Source organism: Gymnoscopelus microlampas (assembly GCF_963454915.1).
Source record: "Gymnoscopelus microlampas genome assembly, chromosome: 6".
In the NCBI taxonomy this organism is placed as follows: Eukaryota; Metazoa; Chordata; class Actinopteri; order Myctophiformes; family Myctophidae; genus Gymnoscopelus; species Gymnoscopelus microlampas.
Genome location: NC_139943.1, coordinates 26,451,481 through 26,471,409, shown reverse-complemented (window position 1 = coordinate 26,471,409; position 19,929 = coordinate 26,451,481). Strand labels below are relative to the sequence as shown.

Sequence of the window (19,929 nt, the reverse complement as noted above, 5' to 3'; positions counted from 1 at the left end):
CAATGAGAGAGAGAAATCTCATAATGTGCCGCATAAATAGCCACAGTTCTTATTACTCTCTCCAACTGCATTGAACCCTCCAGTCTTTAAGTAATAAATTCATGCTGTAGAAGTTTAAAACCGTATGAGCTCTATTGCCATATTGCTCATGTAGGCTTATTAGCTGTTTAAAAAATGGCTCCAGCCACTTCTTGCCCTGCATCGTAACGTTTCCTCCTTTTAATGATAATCATAACTCTGGTAGTGTGTGAATCTTTCATGCTGATATGTTCCAATCTATTTCATTTCCTCTGTTTTATTGACCTGATCCCCTCCCTATCCCTTTTAACTCTTTCCCAGGGTGCTTTAACTCTACCTTAACCCCCCGGCCCCCCACCAACACACACACACAAAACTCGATCATATAGGTTGAACATCGGTCCATTTACCGATCACAGTTCACAATAACAGGATTAACGTACCAAGACCACTTGACCAGATCTTTTCATAGGTGGAGGCGGCTGCAGTTTCCTCTGCATTTCTCCTCAGTGTGATCAGAGTCTGACTGTGAAATGGTTGCCATTGTCAACGACTGAATGTCTGCTTGTTGCTGTTTTTGTTGCCATTGTCATTCTGTTTGATTGATGTGTGAATGCTGTTGTTGTTGTGCCTCTCGTTGCAGACAGTCTGGTTTGATCTTCATCAGAGACTAACAGACACAGATGGCACCACCAGCGCAGTAAGTAGACATTACATAATAACCAGACTAGGTTGCATTGCATCCCAGTTTCATGCTACGAAAATAGAAGATCTACAAGCTCACAAGATTGGCTATTTTCGGCACACGACACCCACACACAACTAAGTGTAAAACTCAGGCTTAATGCTGCATGCTCAGCCCAAGGAACCAAATTCACTATTCCACAGACGCACAGCATTACTCAAAGTGTGCTTGTAAATGCCAGTAGCCGCCATCCATAATACATAAGGCATGCGCTAGGTTATGTTGCAATTTATAAGGCTGAGAAATGACCCGCCCTGCCCAGGAGCGTGGCATAGGTAAGGTCCTCTTGTCTCAGGATCCATTTAGCTAAAAAGTAATGCCTTTTGTTGATTCTTTTGTTAAGGGAATTCATAGACATTGAGCAAATATATACAGGGAGAATAACACCGGATTCACAGTCGATGCCGAAGCACTGCGGAGTGATATTTTCTTGTTTTGATGGATTTGTAAATTGACATATTGTCAGATATGATTTCTCCTCTCCCCTGGCCCCCACACACATGCAAAGCGTCTTTGAGGTCTTAGAAAAGCGCTGTATAAATTCCAGATATTATTATTATACGTTGCACAGCGCCCATAACAATAGAACTGACGCCAAATCTATTTGTGTAACTCTGCACCGCTGCTGGGGCGGTGTCGGTGTGAATGGTCCAATTGCTTAACATGAGCCCGAAAGATAACTGGTTGCCACGCCCTGTGCACCCTTGCATCACTCCCAACATGCATGTCCCCAAGTAGGCCGGGTGCCATCCTAGTTGTTGTTCAGAACCGCCCATTTATGGGGCACACAGACAGAGACAGAAATCTCCATATGGGCATACAAGGGACACAGACAGACAGACAGACAGACAGACGGGTACTCTGACATGGTACAACGGTATGAATAACAACGTGTGTCATGCATTTCCAACTTGCATCGTTCCCGACTTGCATCATTAATGAGTAGTCTAGTAAAGTTAAAGTAAAATAGTTCCAAAAGTATAAAACCTGTGAAAACAAATTAGTGTACTTCTGTAGCAGTGTGCACAAGAAATGTGATGCCAATCAGTCAAGTGGTTCGCGAGATTGTCTCCGGACACACAGACAAACACAGAGACAGACCCAAAAAAAGGGATTCATCACAAAAAGAAACCAGGTAGCAATAAAGAGAATAAAGGCTAGACAGACCTAATCGTTATCTTAGAGACAGATACAAAAAGCAGCTGGTGGTTTTATGGGTTGTGGAGATCGGCCACTTTTGTGTGCCAGTTTTTATTATACACTGTCAAACCTGGAGTGCTAATTTAACCGAGTTTACAAACCGAACCTTGCAGGTCTTTCTTTACACTGAAGGATTATATTAACACCCAGCATTAACACTCCATGACTCCTGAATATTTGAAAAGGCACATTAGGTTTCATATTTATTGCGTTGTCTTATGAAGCCATTCAACTATCAGGGGTTATATAATGGAACACATGAGAATTGAGGTGTTTGACATTGTATGCTGTCTTATCTTCAGTGCACACTTGCCCTAGAGGGAAGATGTAAGAGTGCTGTGAGCAAAGAAGATGGTGAAAATAAATACAGTCCAATAATGCCAGCTTGCAATACCCGGCACCCGCAGACATAGTCAGAATTGAGTAATTATACACAACACTATCTCATAAAAATACGTATTTATTTGATACAGTCATGCATAAAGGAAGTCAGCCCTCATTGCCAGGAATACACATACACTTAACTTGAAGTTGTTACCGCAGAGCAGCAATTTGTGGCCTCCTAAAGTAAACAGATCGAGCTTACTGTAGTGCACTGTAAACTCCTGAGTGTTCATTTAACTCTGACCACCTAATGCACCTTTTGTATTATTTTGGATACGGTAACACATACATTTTCCCTTGGAGATCAATAGAGCGAATCTAATATAATTTCACAGTATTTGTAGCATGACAACTAAAACAAAAACACAGCCAAGAAGAACCAAGAGTATAAAGAAAGCAGTAATTAAAGATGAAGCAAACCAAATACTGAATTGATTTTCCCTGTTGGCTTAGTCTCAACTAACGTTATCATATTTGCACAGTTATATGCACCAATAAACCACCTGATCATCAGATCCCATGGTAATTATAGCCGGGTTATAGATTAATCTCACCTCTGTGCCTATCATGCATTACTGTAATATTGATGGCACTGTTCATAGTTTAACAAATATAGCCATCAGATGTTGCCACTTTGATATGCTTGGTGGATGGCTGTCCTACCCCTCAGGGGAGTTGTCTAGCAATCCCACTGTAATTACTATTTAATTCAGAATAGATAGCCACTTCTACTGTGGCTTTCCCTGCACATACATTAGTAGACTCACTACATGAAGGCTGCTCACTGCAAGCAGGCGTACCAGGGTGATTACTTATTAATGTACTCCTTTGAGAGTAAACAGACAAAAACAAGAATGATCTACCAAAGTGAAATATCTTCTCCAAGTCCTTCTACCTCTCACATTGATTAGCGCTTTCCTCTCACCTCCTTCCCTTTTAGCCCTGCTAGCAGTGGGGCTCTAAGGTTTGTAGGTCTGTATGTTTTGTTTGTATTGGCTAAATTGCCATTGACTTTACTGTGCATCTTCATGCTTCCTGGATGATGACCCCTACTGATTTTGGTGACCCCATGGCCTGGAGGATGAACCCATACCACTGACTATAACCCCATGACCTTTTCTCTAGCACCATAATCATAATCTAATTCAGATCTTAGGATGACCCTTACTCATTTTGGTGTAGTCATGGCCTCACCTCTAGCACCGCTTTCGTCTCTTATGCGTGACTCTTTGTCTTGTCATCTTACAAGCAGTATCTCTTAAACCCTATACATCTCAGCAACCTCCCACCTTAGCATCGCAACCCTGATACCTCAATTTAAAGTCCATATCCTCTTCACGCTCAGATTTCATTCCTCCCTCCTGCCCGCCATTCGATCAGTCTATCATACATGACCTTTTGTTCTCTGCACAGCGGAATGATCTAAACTTGATTAAATTTGAGCCTGCACCCAATTTCAGGCTCATCCAAAAGCAATGATTCTCCCACTGTCTCTGCATGAAGGGCACACTTGATACCTCTGTGTTTTTTTTGAGCACCCACAGCAGCTACATAAGATTGTGTATGTATATGTGAAGGACTCTTTTTCCGGAGCCACATTAGCATTTACTTGTGATGGAGGCTTTTGTACAGTGATATGTGCATCAGGGAGGCCGCTATTTGAATCAGACCATGGTGTGATTGGAGTTATGAATGTAGAAGATAAGGGAAATGGCAAGAAGACGATGTAGCATGGTTTAAAGAAAATACACAAGCATATACTGTATACACACACACAAGCAGTTATCGGCTTGTTTGGGTTATTGCGCTGACATCGATCAGCGTGTTCAGGTTTTCAGCATTCAATCACGCTGAGGAAGACAGTGAGCCAAAACATCCGTGTTTGATCCTGCTGCTGGGTCTTTCAATAAATAAGAGATCCTAAAAGGACCAAGTGTGTTCTGGTGATCTTTTTAAGTCAGGTTTCAGCATTGGCCAGGTTTTAAAGATTTTTTGGGGGCTTTTTATGCCTTTTATTTAGAGAGGGATAGGGAAAGTAGGCTGACAGGAAATGGGAAGAGAGATGGGGGGGGGGGGGGTGACATGCCGCAAAGGTCGTCTGGAACGGGAGTCGAACCCGCGGCACGCTGTCAGGCTGGCATTGCAGCCTAGGGTGCCTGGACTGCCACGCTACGGCCTGCAACACTATTGATTGAATATTTTATTAGGCAAAAAATGTAAAACAGCACAGTTACATTTAAAATACTTTGTCTAACAGGTCCGTTCATAAAAGTCCTTGCGGACTTGTTTCCAATGAGGGCCTTGGTATTCAATTCATAGACATATATATTATATAAAATATTATACTATATTATCAGCTCCAGAAACTCCCTCTCTTAGAGAATGCTAGCCATGTTTTGCCTCTTTTCACCTCCTTCCAAAAGTCAATGAAAGTAGCTTTGAAGTCATAGAGTCTGCTCTCATAACTTTAGTTAGTGTTTGCAAACATAACAAAATGCATATTACTAGAGCTTCTCTTACTATAGCATTTGACTTTTATGACAACATTGGTATCGGCAATATGCAGCCGATGTGTCAGCAATTCTTCATTTCTGAAATTGATTAGAATTGATTTTGTAATTTTTGACAAAACATCGGTAATCAGTGGACCAGGACTCTCCAAAATCAGGATCGCAATTGGACCCATAAATATGGCATCAGTCTGGCTATAATTCATGCCTAGCATTGATGAGGCCCCTGTCTGGGCCTAGAACCCAAGCCTTGAATGCCTTCTTAGCTTCTGCATAATGTTGTGCAGCCACTTGTTTATTCCAACCTGGCTTGATGGTGCGTGCCTTATCAGATTAAGTAAAGTATTATCTACTGGCCTCATACGCAGATCCCACAATATGTGTAGCACAGATCAGAGCATATAATTGCACCTTTGGGTAGATATACATCACTGAGGAGGACGTCAGTTTTCTCATAATATGACAAGATATCCTCATTTGTGAGCTTAGCCGAATCCAGTTTAGTCTTGCAGGCACTATTAACCTCATAAGTCATCTCAGGAAGACTATCAACATCAAGAATCATAACAAATGGTACATGATCAGACATGGATGTCTCTCATACATAATTTCCATTGAGCATTGAGCATATAGCATGGGCATCAGCAGTGCTAATGCAATAATGTTGTATGCCAGGCTTCACTTATGTAAGTCTAGCTACAGTATCTGCAGAGCAGATGACTGGATAATAAGTTATCACAGAAATGTTAACATGTTTAGGAAAAGGTGAACATCTATCCGAAAGGTCAGCATTCATATACTGTAAACTTAAACTCTGTTGTTTTCCTTTATTAGTTATTCATTATTAATTTTAGATTTTGGGTGAATTCTGCCCAGAATTGCAACAGTGATGCTGTATCAGACATACATAATAAAGAATACATCATAGAAAAGACAAGAGAAGCCACAACATTCATAACCGAGATCAGAAGAGGACAGACAGACAGACAGACAGACAGACAGACAGACAGACACTATGCCAATGTTATTTAAGCATGGTATGAAATTGTGAAAGTTATAACTGATCCGTTTAAGAGGCAGTCAAATTAATCATATGACAGGTTTATATAACAAGCTTTTCGGTGTTTGGTATAATGATGCGCAGTACAATGTGTGACACCTGGTCCCTGAATGCCCCGGTCCCCGTTGTCTGTTTGTGTTATTGGTGTGGGAGATTTTCTCTGGAAATGCAATAATCCCTCCTACTTACATTTATCAGCTAGAGCCCACACTGCACTCTGTTGACTCTCTCTCTCTGTCTATCTATACAACACAGTTGTTGCATTGTAGCGTGACAAAAAGTGGTGACAGTCTGTCAACTCGCATCTGTTTCGGTGTATTTTGGTGACAATTGTGTCCCTAGACTTTAATACAACCGAAAGTTGTCTTCCGTCTTTAATTGACTACACAGACACATGTGGTGCTTTTATCCAACAAACCGTTTGACCTTGCAGAGTGTGTTCCAAAAGGGTGTCTTTTATTATTATTTTAAGAGAAATAATGAATTTTACAAAATATAAAATATCAAGAATTCTCATAACACAATAAAAACGAAATAAAACAGTAGGTCATGGCAACAAGACAAAAAGAATGGCATCGTCAAAGCTTAAACACACACACACACACACACACACACACACACACACACACACACACACACACACACACACACACACACACACACACACACACACACACACACACACACACACACACACACACACACACTACAGTGTCAGCAGTTCTGTTTTGGTGCACTCAGTCCCAGTGAGTTTAATAGCCTGTTGGAGGCCGCACAGCATTAATTCACACATACAGGTCTCAGTGAACCTCAATCACAGTGCTGTCAATATAACTACTGTACCGTGGACAACAGAGACAGAGAGGGAGTGGGGGGCAGCGAGATAGATACATAGATCCAGAGAGAGTGAATAAGAGAAATAAGAGAGAATAAGAAGAATAAGAGAGAGAGAGAGTAATATAGCAGGCGAGAGAAAGGAAGTGGAAGTATGTAAGAGAGTCAAAGTGAGACAGGGAGCGAGAGAAGAGATGGGGAGGAGGAGATATAGAGAGGGAGGAGAGAGTGGAAAGGATAGAAGATAATAGGACTCTTGGGGGTGCCTGGTGGCTCAGCCAGTTAGTGTACAGACTATTGTCCATGTCGGGCAGAAACCTTGAATCTCCATATTTTATCTTTTTTACACATTTTTTACAACATTGTCACACAAGATAGCAAAAATATCAGCTTGCCTATAATGACATGCCATGACAGGTGTCAGATAGAAAGTAAGTCTGCTTGTGGGTTTTATAAATATTTAACCGATGAAAAGTATTAACCAGAGCTTGTGACTGTTGAAACACAGGTTATTTTTTCTATTTGCTGAAAAGTGACGGTTTTGGATATGCAAGGTTTCTGTCCGATGGCGACGATATGCTCTTTGTGAGCACGAGGACCCAGGTACAAATCCGACCCCTGACTTGTCTTGCATGACTTTCCTCTCTCTCTCTCTCTCTCTCTCTCTGACCTTAGTTTCCTGTTTCTCTAATCTGAAATAAAGCAAAAATATATATAGTATATTCAACAAAAAAAGGGGGGGAGAGGGGATAATAGGACTCCCTGCAGCCACAGTATAGCTGACATACAGTATACAGTATATCTCTCATTGTTTTGCATAATGAGGGCTACGAGTTTGAAAGAATGCACAGTGGAATGACAATATTATGCAAAGACAGATGGATAAGATAGAGAGAGGATAGAAGCATACAGAGTGAGTGGCAGCAACTCTGATAAACTGATATAAAACATCTGGAGGTAAGGCATGTTACCTAGTATCAATGGTCAGCTGAAATACAGAGATAAATGTACATGTTTCACAGAAAAAAAAGTAAAGAAATTCCGAAAGGGAAGAATTCAATTCACACTATTCTTGAGCATGCAAGTGAAGCCCACAAGGCTGGATGCCGTTCTTTCTTTTGTTAGATATGATTTCACCTCTTTAGTTTAGCATGAGAGTATGTGCGTCATTAAACATGAATGTAAATATACAGTGAAAACAATTCACATCTGAGCAGGTCAGCATACTGTACCCACTATTACACCAATCCACTATCACTGTAGCACTGTAACCTATGGAAGGATAGTGAGATAACACCCTGAATTAATGAGGTCTCCTGTCTTTTCTCTTCGGAATTTGTCTTCTCATTTTCTGAAGAATCTCACACGTGTGCAATTCTTCAGAAAACGAGAAGACCAGAGGGAGTGCATATACAGTACGTGTGTGTGTGTGTGTGTGTGTGTGTGTGTGTGTGTGTGTGTGTGTGTGTGTGTGTGTGTGTGTGTGTGTGTGTGTGTGTGTGTGTGTGTGTGTGTGTGTGTGTGTGTGTGTGTGTGTGTGTGTGTGTGTATGTGTGTGTGCGTGTGTGTGTGAGTGCGAGAGGACTGATGTAAAGGAAAGCCGCAGAGTTGGAGGAGAGATGTTCTACAATGCCCCAATTAATGGCAAGGAAGAGTGGAACTAATTGAGGGAGATGGGTGAGGAGGGCTGATTCAAGGAAAATGGCAGAGGAAAAAAAGCAGGTCTGGAGCCAAGAGGTGTCAGGTGTTAAGAGGTCTAAAAAGGAAGAGAGAGAGGTTGAAAGAGAGAAGGGGCATTGTAGTAAGTCTCTAAAAGGGGCCTGAGGGGTTGCAGATGTGATGGTAAGATTGGAGGGGGTTGACGCCGGGATGGACGAGTTAAGGAAGGGAGACAAAAGGGAAAAGAGAGGAGGATGATGGAGATATTGAACTAGAGAGAGAGAGAGAGAGAGAGAGGTCCTGAATGAGGGTAACTGGTATTTCCCAGTTCCCATGGTAACAGTGATGTGATTCCACTGTAAGAGCCCCCCATCCTCCATCTCCCAGCATCCCTCTGCTGGTCCCGTTTTCACACACAGCAGGATAACCTCCTGAACACACACACACACACACACAAGCGCGCGCGCGCACACACACACACACACACACACACACACACACACACACACACACACACCTACTGTAATACATACATACATGCATACATACATATATACTGTATCTATGCCCACATGATTGATAGCTATTTCTGAATATTTTATCTAGTTGTCAACGCAACACCACTGTTTGTGCTACACTTATATACAGAGAAAGAGAGAGATAGAGAGAGGGAGAAGAGAGAGAGAGAGACAGAGAGAGAGTAATAAGGCATAGGTATACATTTTAAATGGATCTGTGTTGAGACAACCTACATTTGAGTTACTCTTCTAACAATGAGAATATTGTGGGGCGTTAAAAATAACACAAAGTGAAACGACCTTTTAGGTGAACAGAGCAAGAAGGAAAGAAAGAGAACCATGTATGAAAGAGAGAGAAATAGAACATTAAGAAAGTGATTCATATACTAGCTGGACAGAACACTTATACGCACACATGCACGCACACACACATCATTCTGTGTAAGTGTGCATGCAATCATTTCCAGGCCTTATAGTCATTCACAAGGGAAAAAACTTTTATCAGTGTTCCTGCTGACACAATAATACACACGCGCACACGCACAACATGCTGTAAATAGATGCTGCATGACAGATCCATTATACCACAGCAGATAGTAAACCAAAGGCACATTTAATGTGACTTGAAGCAATGAGGCCCAGGCCCACCGTGAAGGGTCAGTAAATATTTTAAATGTTATGTTTTTTCAAGAGCCTCAGGAACTGTAATGTACGTTCAATATAACTTTGCTCAGGTATTGTTTAATGAGAAAGATGTAATCATACTGTATGTAGTTGTAAGCCTGCCTTTAAATGTCCATTGCCGCATCGACAATGCATGGGGCGCTTAAAGTTAAATATCTCCATAACTACAAATGATTTAAAAAAAAAAAATCTCAAGCATGCATGTCCACAGTAAGGTGGAATTTTTTTAACTGTGAATGGAGTTTCTAGGTGAAAGTGTTTTTTAAGGTCCCAAAACCTTCCATCCGCCTCCATTCTAAATCTCTGAACTTTTAAAGGAGTACAATTCTAAAACTATGCAACATTTCAAAGATTCCTTTTCAGGCAAACATGTCCACAGTAAGATGAACATTTTAAAGTATGAATGAGGTTACTAGGCGTAAGTATGTAGTTGTAAGCCTGCCTTTAAATGTCTATTGCCGCATCGACAATACATGGGGCGCTTAAAGTTAAATATCTCCCAAACTATAAATGATTTCAAAGTAAAACATCTCAAGGATGCATGTCCACAGTAAGGTGGAATTTTTGAACTGTGAATGGAGTTTCTAGGTGAACGTGTTTTTTTGAGGTCCCAAAACCTTCCTTCCGTCTCCATTATAAATCTCTGAACTTTTAAAGGAGTACAATTCTAAAACTATGCAACATTTCAAAGATTCCTTTTCAGGCAAACATGTCCACAGTAAGATGAACATTTTAAAGCATGAATGACGTTACTAGGCGTAAGTATGTAGTTGTAGGCCTGCCTTTAAATGTCCATTGCCGCATCGACAATGCATGGGACGCTTAAAGTTAAATATCTCCATAACTACAAATGATTTTTTTTTAAAGTTTCTCAAGCATGCATGTCCACAGTAAGGTGGAATTTCTTAACTCTGAATGGAGTTTCTAGGTGAAAGTGTTTTTTAAGGTCCCAAAACCTTCCATCCGCCTCCATTCTAAATCTCTGAACTTTTAAAGGAGTACAATTCTAAAACTATGCAACATTTCAAAGATTCCTTTTCAGGCAAACATGTCCACAGTAAGATGAACATTTTAAAGTATGAATGAGGTTACTAGGCGTAAGTATGTAGTTGTAAGCCTGCCTTTAAATGTCCATTGCCGCATCGACAATACATGGGCCGCTTAAAGTTAAATATTTCAAAAACTACAAATCATTTCAAAGTAAAACATCTCAAGGATGCATGTCCACAGTAAGGGGGAATTTTTGAACTGTGAATGGAGCTTGTAGGTGAAAGTGTTTTTTTGAGGTCCTAAAACCTTCCATCCGTCTCCATTATAAATCTCTGAACTTTTAAGGGAGTACAATTCTAAAACTATGCAACATTTCAAAGATTCCTTTTCAGGCAAACATGTCCACAGTAAGATGAACATTTTAAAGTATGAATGAGGTTACTAGGCGTAAGTATGTAGTTGTAAGCCTGCCTTTAAATGTCTATTGCCGCATCGACAATACATGGGGCGCTTAAAGTTAAATATCTCCCAAACTATAAATGATTTCAAAGTAAAACATCTCAAGGATGCATGTCCACAGTAAGGTGGAATTTTTGAACTGTGAATGGAGTTTCTAGGTGAACGTGTTTTTTTGAGGTCCCAAAACCTTCCTTCCGTCTCCATTATAAATCTCTGAACTTTTAAAGGAGTACAATTCTAAAACTATGCAACATTTCAAAGATTCCTTTTCAGGCAAACATGTCCACAGTAAGATGAACATTTTAAAGCATGAATGACGTTACTAGGCGTAAGTATGTAGTTGTAGGCCTGCCTTTAAATGTCCATTGCCGCATCGACAATGCATGGGACGCTTAAAGTTAAATATCTCCATAACTACAAATGATTTTTTTTTAAAGTTTCTCAAGCATGCATGTCCACAGTAAGGTGGAATTTCTTAACTCTGAATGGAGTTTCTAGGTGAAAGTGTTTTTTAAGGTCCCAAAACCTTCCATCCGCCTCCATTCTAAATCTCTGAACTTTTAAAGGAGTACAATTCTAAAACTATGCAACATTTCAAAGATTCCTTTTCAGGCAAACATGTCCACAGTAAGATGAACATTTTAAAGTATGAATGAGGTTACTAGGCGTAAGTATGTAGTTGTAAGCCTGCCTTTAAATGTCCATTGCCGCATCGACAATACATGGGCCGCTTAAAGTTAAATATTTCAAAAACTACAAATCATTTCAAAGTAAAACATCTCAAGGATGCATGTCCACAGTAAGGGGGAATTTTTGAACTGTGAATGGAGCTTGTAGGTGAAAGTGTTTTTTTGAGGTCCTAAAACCTTCCATCCGTCTCCATTATAAATCTCTGAACTTTTAAGGGAGTACAATTCTAAAACTATGCAACATTTCAAAGATTCCTTTTCAGGCAAACATGTCCACAGTAAGATGAACATTTTAAAGTATGAATGAGGTTACTAGGCGTAAGTATGTAGTTGTAGGCCTGCCTTTAAATGTCCATTGCCGCATCGACAATACATGGGGCGCTTAAAGTTAAATATCTCCCAAACTACAAATCATTTCAAAGTAAAAAATCTCAAGCATGCTTGTCCACAGTAAGGTGGATTTTTTGAACTGTGAATGGAGTTTCTAGGTGAACGTGTTTTTTTGAGGTCCCAAAACCTTCCATCCGCCTCCATTATAAATCTCTGAACTTTTAAAGGAGTACTATTCTAAAACAATGAAACATTTCAAAGATCCCTTTTCAGGCAAAAATGTCCATATTAGGATGAACATTTTAAAGTTTGAATGGGTTTTCTATTCTATATATGACATTTTGAATCGTTACAGTCAGTTCACCTTCTTTTGGGCCTTGAGTCGAAAAAATTACTCCCGCGGAGACATCAAATTTCTCTTTTTGGCCTTGAGTCTTGGGACTCAAGGCCCAAAAGAGAAATTTGATGTCTCCGCGGGAGTAATTGGTTCGACTCAAGACTCTTTTGGGTCTTGAGTCTTGGGAAAGAAAACAAAAGGTGCGCCAGTTGGATATGAACCGGGAACCTTCTGGTTGCAAGTCCTGTTTCTAAACCACTGCACCACAGAGGTCCTTACCTGTTCTGTTGACTTGCGTGGAATTTTCTGAAAGATTATATAAAGGTAAAAGCCCCAGGTAAGAGTTAGAAAGATGTCCTTGCGGGATTTGAACTCAGGACCTTCAGTATGCAAGGCCTGAATCTTAACCACTGCTCCACCATGGTACATACTTTCTATGGTCTCTTACACGCTCTTCAGTGAAAGATCAGATAAAGGTGCAAGAGTCAGGTATTGGTTAGAAACCTGTCCTGGTTGGATTTGAACCGGTAACCTTCTGGTTGCAAGTCCTGTATCTAAACCACTGCACCAGAGAGGTTCTGACTTGTTCTGTTAACTTAGCCTGGCAAAGTTTGTACCCTTTTCCCTTTAGATATCCATTGCCATTGACAATGTATTGGGCGCTTAAAGTTAAATATTTCAAAAACTACAAATCATTTCAAAGTAAAACATCTCAAGGATGCATGTCCACAGTAAGGTGGATTTTTTGAACTGTGAATGGAGTTTCTAGGTGAACGTGTTTTTTTGAGGTCCCAAAACCTTCCATCCGCCTCCATTATAAATCTCTGAACTTTTAAAGGAGTACTATTCTAAAACAATGAAACATTTCAAAGATCCCTTTTCAGGCAAAAATGTCCATATTAGGATGAACATTTTAAAGTTTGAATGGGTTTTCTATTCTATATATGACATTTTGAATCGTTACAGTCAGTTCACCTTCTTTTGGGCCTTGAGTCGAAAAAATTACTCCCGCGGAGACATCAAATTTCTCTTTTTGGCCTTGAGTCTTGGGACTCAAGGCCCAAAAGAGAAATTTGATGTCTCCGCGGGAGTAATTGGTTCGACTCAAGACTCTTTTGGGTCTTGAGTCTTGGGAAAGAAAACAAAAGGTGCGCCAGTTGGATATGAACCGGGAACCTTCTGGTTGCAAGTCCTGTTTCTAAACCACTGCACCACAGAGGTCCTTACCTGTTCTGTTGACTTGCGTGGAATTTTCTGAAAGATTATATAAAGGTAAAAGCCCCAGGTAAGAGTTAGAAAGATGTCCTTGCGGGATTTGAACTCAGGACCTTCAGTATGCAAGGCCTGAATCTTAACCACTGCTCCACCATGGTACATACTTTCTATGGTCTCTTACACGCTCTTCAGTGAAAGATCAGATAAAGGTGCAAGAGTCAGGTATTGGTTAGAAACCTGTCCTGGTTGGATTTGAACCGGTAACCTTCTGGTTGCAAGTCCTGTATCTAAACCACTGCACCAGAGAGGTTCTGACTTGTTCTGTTAACTTAGCCTGGCAAAGTTTGTACCCTTTTCCCTTTAGATATCCATTGCCATTGACAATGTATTGGGCGCTTAAAGTTAAATATTTCAAAAACTACAAATCATTTCAAAGTAAAACATCTCAAGGATGCATGTCCACAGTAAGGGGGAATCTTTGTACTGTGAATGGAGTTTCTAGGTGAACGTGTTTTTTGAGGTCCCAAAACCTTCCTTCCGCTTCCATTATAAATCTCTGAACTTTTAAAGGAGTACAATTCTAAAACTATGCAACATTTCAAAGATTCCTTTTCAGGCAAACATGTCCACAGTAAGATGAACATTTTAAAGCATGAATGACGTTACTAGGCGTAAGTATGTAGTTGTAAGCCTGCCTTTAAATGTCCATTGCCGCATCGACAATGCATGGGGCGCTTAAAGTTAAATATCTCCATAACTACAAATGATTTCTAGGTGAAAGTGTTTTTTTGAGGCGTAAGTAAGTATGTAGTTGTAGGCCTGCCTTTAAATGTCCATTGCCGCATGGACAATACATTAACTTTCGTTTCGGTAGTGACACAAAAACGTTTCGGTAGTGACACAATGGTGAAAAAAAAAATACTCCACTACAAAGTACTACCAATCAACTCTAAATTGCCTGAAACGTACTCCTAACAGGTTTTTGGGGGGACGATTTTGGCCTCCACACTTAGTGATTTTTTCGGATTTAACTTTCATTTCGGTAGTGACACAAAAACGTTTTGGTAGTGACACAATGGCGAAAAAAAACATTACTCCACTACAAAGTACTACCAATCAACTCTAAATTTTCTGAAACGTACTCCTAACAGGTTTTTGGGGGGACGATTTGGCCTACACACTTAGTGATTTTTTCGGATATAACTTTCGTTTCGGTAGTGACACAAAAAAGTTTCGGTAGTGACACAATGGTGAAAAAAAAATTACTTCACTACAAAGTACTACCAATCAACTCTACATTGCCTGAAACGTACTCCTAACAGGTTTTTGGGGGGACGATTTTGGCCTACACACTTAGTGATTTTTTTCGGATTTAACTTTCGTTTCGGTGGTGACCAACTTTCGTTTCGGTAGTTTGATTACAAAATGTAAGTTGTGTAAAAAATAATCTGACTATACTAATTTGTTATTTGTTTGTTTAAGTCAGGCTATACTCTACTCAGAGTCATAAGTTTACAAAATGTACTAAAGTACAGTGAACGTCTGTGTGGTTTGTCTTCATCACTGAAAATAACGTACATGTAAACTGATATAAAACTGCTGTCATGTGCAGTTGGGGTGAAGAAACACAACCATTTCACTCCTAATAATACCTATTTGATTTGACATCCTGACTTGCTGCTGTAGCTGAGGCTTGAACCTGTTACCTGCGGCTCACTAGTCAGTGACTCTATCCATTCACCTACAGCTGTTTCCTTGGAATCTGTGGTTCTGAAACGTTTTGTTGTCAACCCCCCAAATTGACATGTATTTGGGCAGTGGACCCCAATGTGAAAAGATGTAGTGTCAGGGCCCCCCATGAAAAAGATTTATATTTATGCTGTAACACATTTTTTTAAAGTTATTTGTCTTGTTTGTTGTTCAAGTCAAAGCACCCGGAAGGCTGTACTTGTCAGCCATCTGTTAGCTCAATGGGTTGAGACGCAGTATTCATGATCCAGAGGCCATGAGTTCAAATCCCATTGATGTCTTTCCTATGATTCTTTCCTTTGCAGACTGGCTTCCAGAAGATCAACTGAAAACTACCAGGAAGGCTATATTTGTCATCCAACTGTTAGCTCAATGGGTTGAGACGCAGTATACATGATCCAGAGGCCATGAGTTCAAATCCCATTGATGTCTTTCCTATGATTCTTTCCTTTGCAGACTGGCTTCCAGAAGATCAACTGAAAACTACCAGGAAGGCTGTACTTGTCAGCCATCTGTTAGCTCAATGGGTTGAGACGCAGTATTCATGATCCAGAGGCCATGAGTTCAAATCCCATTGATGTCTTTCCTATGATTCTTTCCTTTGCAGACTGGCTTCCAGAAGATCAACTGAAAACTACCAGTAAGGCTATATTTGTCATCCAACTGTTAGCTCAATGGGTTGAGACGCAGTATACATGATCCAGAGGCCATGAATTCAAATCCCATTGATGTCTTTCCTATGATTCTTTCCTTGAGTGGGTTCGATTCCGAGTCATGTGTCCCCGGTATCTTGGGGCAACGGATAAATTGACTGATATCCTTCTTGATGCTTCCCTTTGCAGAATAACTTCTAGAAAAACAAGTTAAAACCACCAGGAAACCTGTAACTCTCAGCCAACAGCATAGCTCAACTGGTAGAGCGTTTGTCCAATAACATGACTTGACTTGACTTGAGTGGGTTCGATTCCCACTCGAGTCAAGTGTCCCCGGTAACTTGGGGCAACGGATAAATTGACTGATATCCTTAGTGATGCTTCCCTTTGCAGACTAACTTCTAGAAAAACAAGTTAAAACCACCAGAAAACCTGTAACTCTCAGCCTACAGCATAGCTCAACTGGTAGAGCGTCTGTCCAATAACATGACTTGACTTGACTTGAGTGGGTTCGATTCGCCCCAAGTTACCTGGAACACTTGACTCGAGTGGGAATCGAACCCACTCAAGTCAAGTCAAGTCATGTTATTGGACAGACACTCTACCAGTCGAGCTATGCTGTTGGCTGAGAGTTACAGGTTTCCTGGTGGTTTTAACTTGTTTTCTAGAAGTTAGTCTGCAAAGGGAAGCATCACTAAGGATATCAGTCAATTTATCCGTTGCCCCAAGATACCAGGGACACTTGACTCGAGTGAGAATCAAACCCACTCAAGTCAAGTCAAGTCATGTTATTGGACAGACGCTCTACCAGTCGAGCTATGCTGTAGGCTGAGAGTTACAGGTTTCCTGGTGGTTTTAACTTGTTTTTCTAGAAGTTAGTCTGCAAAGGGAAGCATCACTAAGGATATCAGTCAATTTATCCGTTGCCCCAAGTTACCGGGGACACTTGCCTCGAGTGGGAATCGAACCCACTCAAGTTAAGTCAAGTCATGTTATTGGACAGACGCTCTACCAGTTGAGCTAAGCTGTTGGCTGAGAGTTACAGGTTTCCTGGTGGTTTTAACTTGTTTTTCTAGAAGTTAGTCTGCAAAGGAAAGCATCACAGTAAAGACACCAGTGGGATTTGAACTCATGGCCTCTGGATCATGTATACTGCGTCTCAACCCATTGAGCTAACAGATGGCTGACAAGTACAGCCTTCCTGGTAGTTTTCACTTGATCTTCTGGAAGCCAGTCTGCAAAGGAAAGAATCATAGGAAAGACATCAATGGGATTTGAACTCATGGCCTCTGGATCATGAATACTGCGTCTCAACCCATTGAGCTAACAGATGGCTGACAAGTACAGCCTTCCTGGTAGTTTTCAGTTGATCTTCTGGAAGCCAGTCTGCAAAGGAAAGAATCATAGGAAAGACATCAATGGGATTTGAACTCATGGCCTCTGGATCATGTATACTGCGTCTCAACCCATTGAGCTAACAGTTGGATGACAAATATAGCCTTCCTGGTAGTTTTCAGTTGATCTTCTGGAAGCCAGTCTGCAAAGGAAAGAATCATAGGAAAGACATCAATGGGATTTGAACTCATGGCCTCTGGATCATGAATACTGCGTCTCAACCCATTGAGCTAACAGATGGCTGACAAGTACAGCCTTCCTGGTGCTTTGACTTGAACAACAAACAAGACAAATAACTTTAAAAAAAATGTGTTACAGCATAAATATAAATCTTTTTCATGGGGGGCCCTGACACTACATCTTTTCACATTGGGGTCCACTGCCCAAATACATGTCAATTTGGGGGGTTGACAACAAAACGTTTCAGAACCACAGATTCCAAGGAAACAGCTGTAGGTGAATGGATAGAGTCACTGACTAGTGAGCCGCAAGTAACAGGTTCAAGCCTCAGCTACAGCATTAAGTCAGGATGTCAAATCAAATAGGTATTATTAGGAGTGAAATGGTTGTGTTTCTTTACCCCAACTGCACATGACATCAGTTTACATGTACGTTATTTTCAGTGATGAAGACAAACCACACAGACGTTCACTGTACTTTAGTACATTTTGTAAACTTATGACTCTGAGTAGAGTATAGCCTGACTTAAACAAACAAATAACTTAGTATAGTCAGATTATTTTTTACACAACTTACATTTTGTAATCAAACTACCGAAACGAAAGTTGGTCACCACCGAAACGAAAGTTAAATCCGAAATAATCACTAAGTGTGGAGGCCAAAATCGTCCCCCCAAAAACCTGTTAGGAGTACGTTTCAGGCAATTTAGAGTTGATTGGTAGTACTTTGTAGTGACTTTTTTGATCCCTAACACCACAAATGGTTTACATACTCTTTACGAATGTCTTACACATCATTTGCTTAACATGAATGATAATTCTAGTAATTGTTTGGTGTCTGCATTCATGAAAGCCAGGTAGTTTGCAACAGGTAAGGAGAAAGTCCACATTAACAGACAGTCATAAATGATGAACTGTCTTCACTTTACTGTAGGGCACATAATAACATGTACAAAGGATTTATAGATATTTTAGGAATGTTTTACAAAGCATGTTAAACATGAACAAACACATTAACAGACAGTTGTAAATGATGAACTGTCTTCACTTTACTATAGGGCACATAATAACATGTACTAAGGATTTATAGATACTTTAGGAATGTTTAACAAAGCATATGTTAAACATGAACAAGCTACCAATAGCTTGTATATATTATGTAACATCAGTTACAAATGATTTAATAATCATTTACAGATGTATTATACATGGCTTATTCATGAATAGTTACTAATACCTTTATAGATGATTTGTAACCGTAGTTATAAAGGTTTTAGTAATCATTTACGAATGTCAATAAACAGGTTGTTAATGATTTGTTAATAGTCTACAAACTGCTTATAAACTTTTATAAATGCTTTAGAATGGGTCGTTACAAATGATTTAATAATCTTTTACAGATGTATATAAATGGCTTATTCATGAATAGTTCACTACTTACTAATACTTTACAAATGATTTGTAACTGTAGTTATAAAGGTTTTAGTAATCATTTACGAATGTCAACAAACAAGTTGTTAATGATTTGTTAATAGTCTACAAACTGCTTATAAACTTTTATAAATGCTTTAGAATGGGTCGTTACAAATGATTTAATAATCTTTTACAGATGTATATAAATGGCTTATTCATGAATAGTTCACTACTTACTAATACTTTACAAATGATTTGTAACTGTAGTTATAAAGGTTTTAGTAATCATTTACGAATGTCAACAAACAAGTTGTTAATGATTTGTTAATAGTCTACAAACTACTTATAAACGTTTATAAATGCTTTATAACGGGTCATTACTGTAAAGTGCTACCAAAAAAAAAATCTCAAGCATGCATGTCCACAGTAAGGTGGAATTTTTGAACTGTGAATGGAGTTTCTAGGTGAACGTGTTTTTTTGAGGTCCCAAAATCTTCCATCGACCTCCATTATAAATCTCTGAACTTTTAAAGGAGTACTATTCTAAAACAATGAAACATTTCAAAGATCTCTTTTCAGGCATAAATGTCCATATTAGGATGAACATTTTAAAGTTTGAATGGGGTTTCTATTCTATATATGACATTTTGAATCTTTACAGTCAGTTCACCTTCTTTTGGGTCTTGATTCGAAAAAATTACTCCCGCGGAGACATCAAATTTCTCTTTTTGGCCTTGAGTCTTGGGACTCAAGGCCCAAAAGAGAAATTTGACATGTCCACAGTAAGGGGGAATTTTTGTACTGTGAATGGAGTTTCTAGGTGAAAGTGTTTTTTTTAGGTCCCAAAACCTTCCTTCCGCCTCCATTATAAATCTCTAAACTTTTAAAGGAGTACAATTCTAATACTA

General features: G+C 39.8%; 1 protein-coding gene across 2 annotated transcripts in view; it reads left to right on the top strand.

The window, feature by feature from the left end:
* necab2 (N-terminal EF-hand calcium binding protein 2) overlaps window positions 1-19,929 on the top strand; it is a gene marked incomplete at its 5' end in the record, with an annotated part of 150,747 nt that overhangs the window by 111,236 nt on the left and 19,582 nt on the right. Inside the window, one exon of one of the 2 annotated variants that reach the window (XM_084059979.1) lies at window positions 662-718. The exons of the other annotated variant lie outside the window; for it this stretch is intronic. Coding sequence (XP_083916105.1) covers window positions 662-718 — 57 coding nt within the window. The remainder of the gene's footprint in view (window positions 1-661; window positions 719-19,929) is intronic. 2 annotated transcript variants of the gene reach the window in all.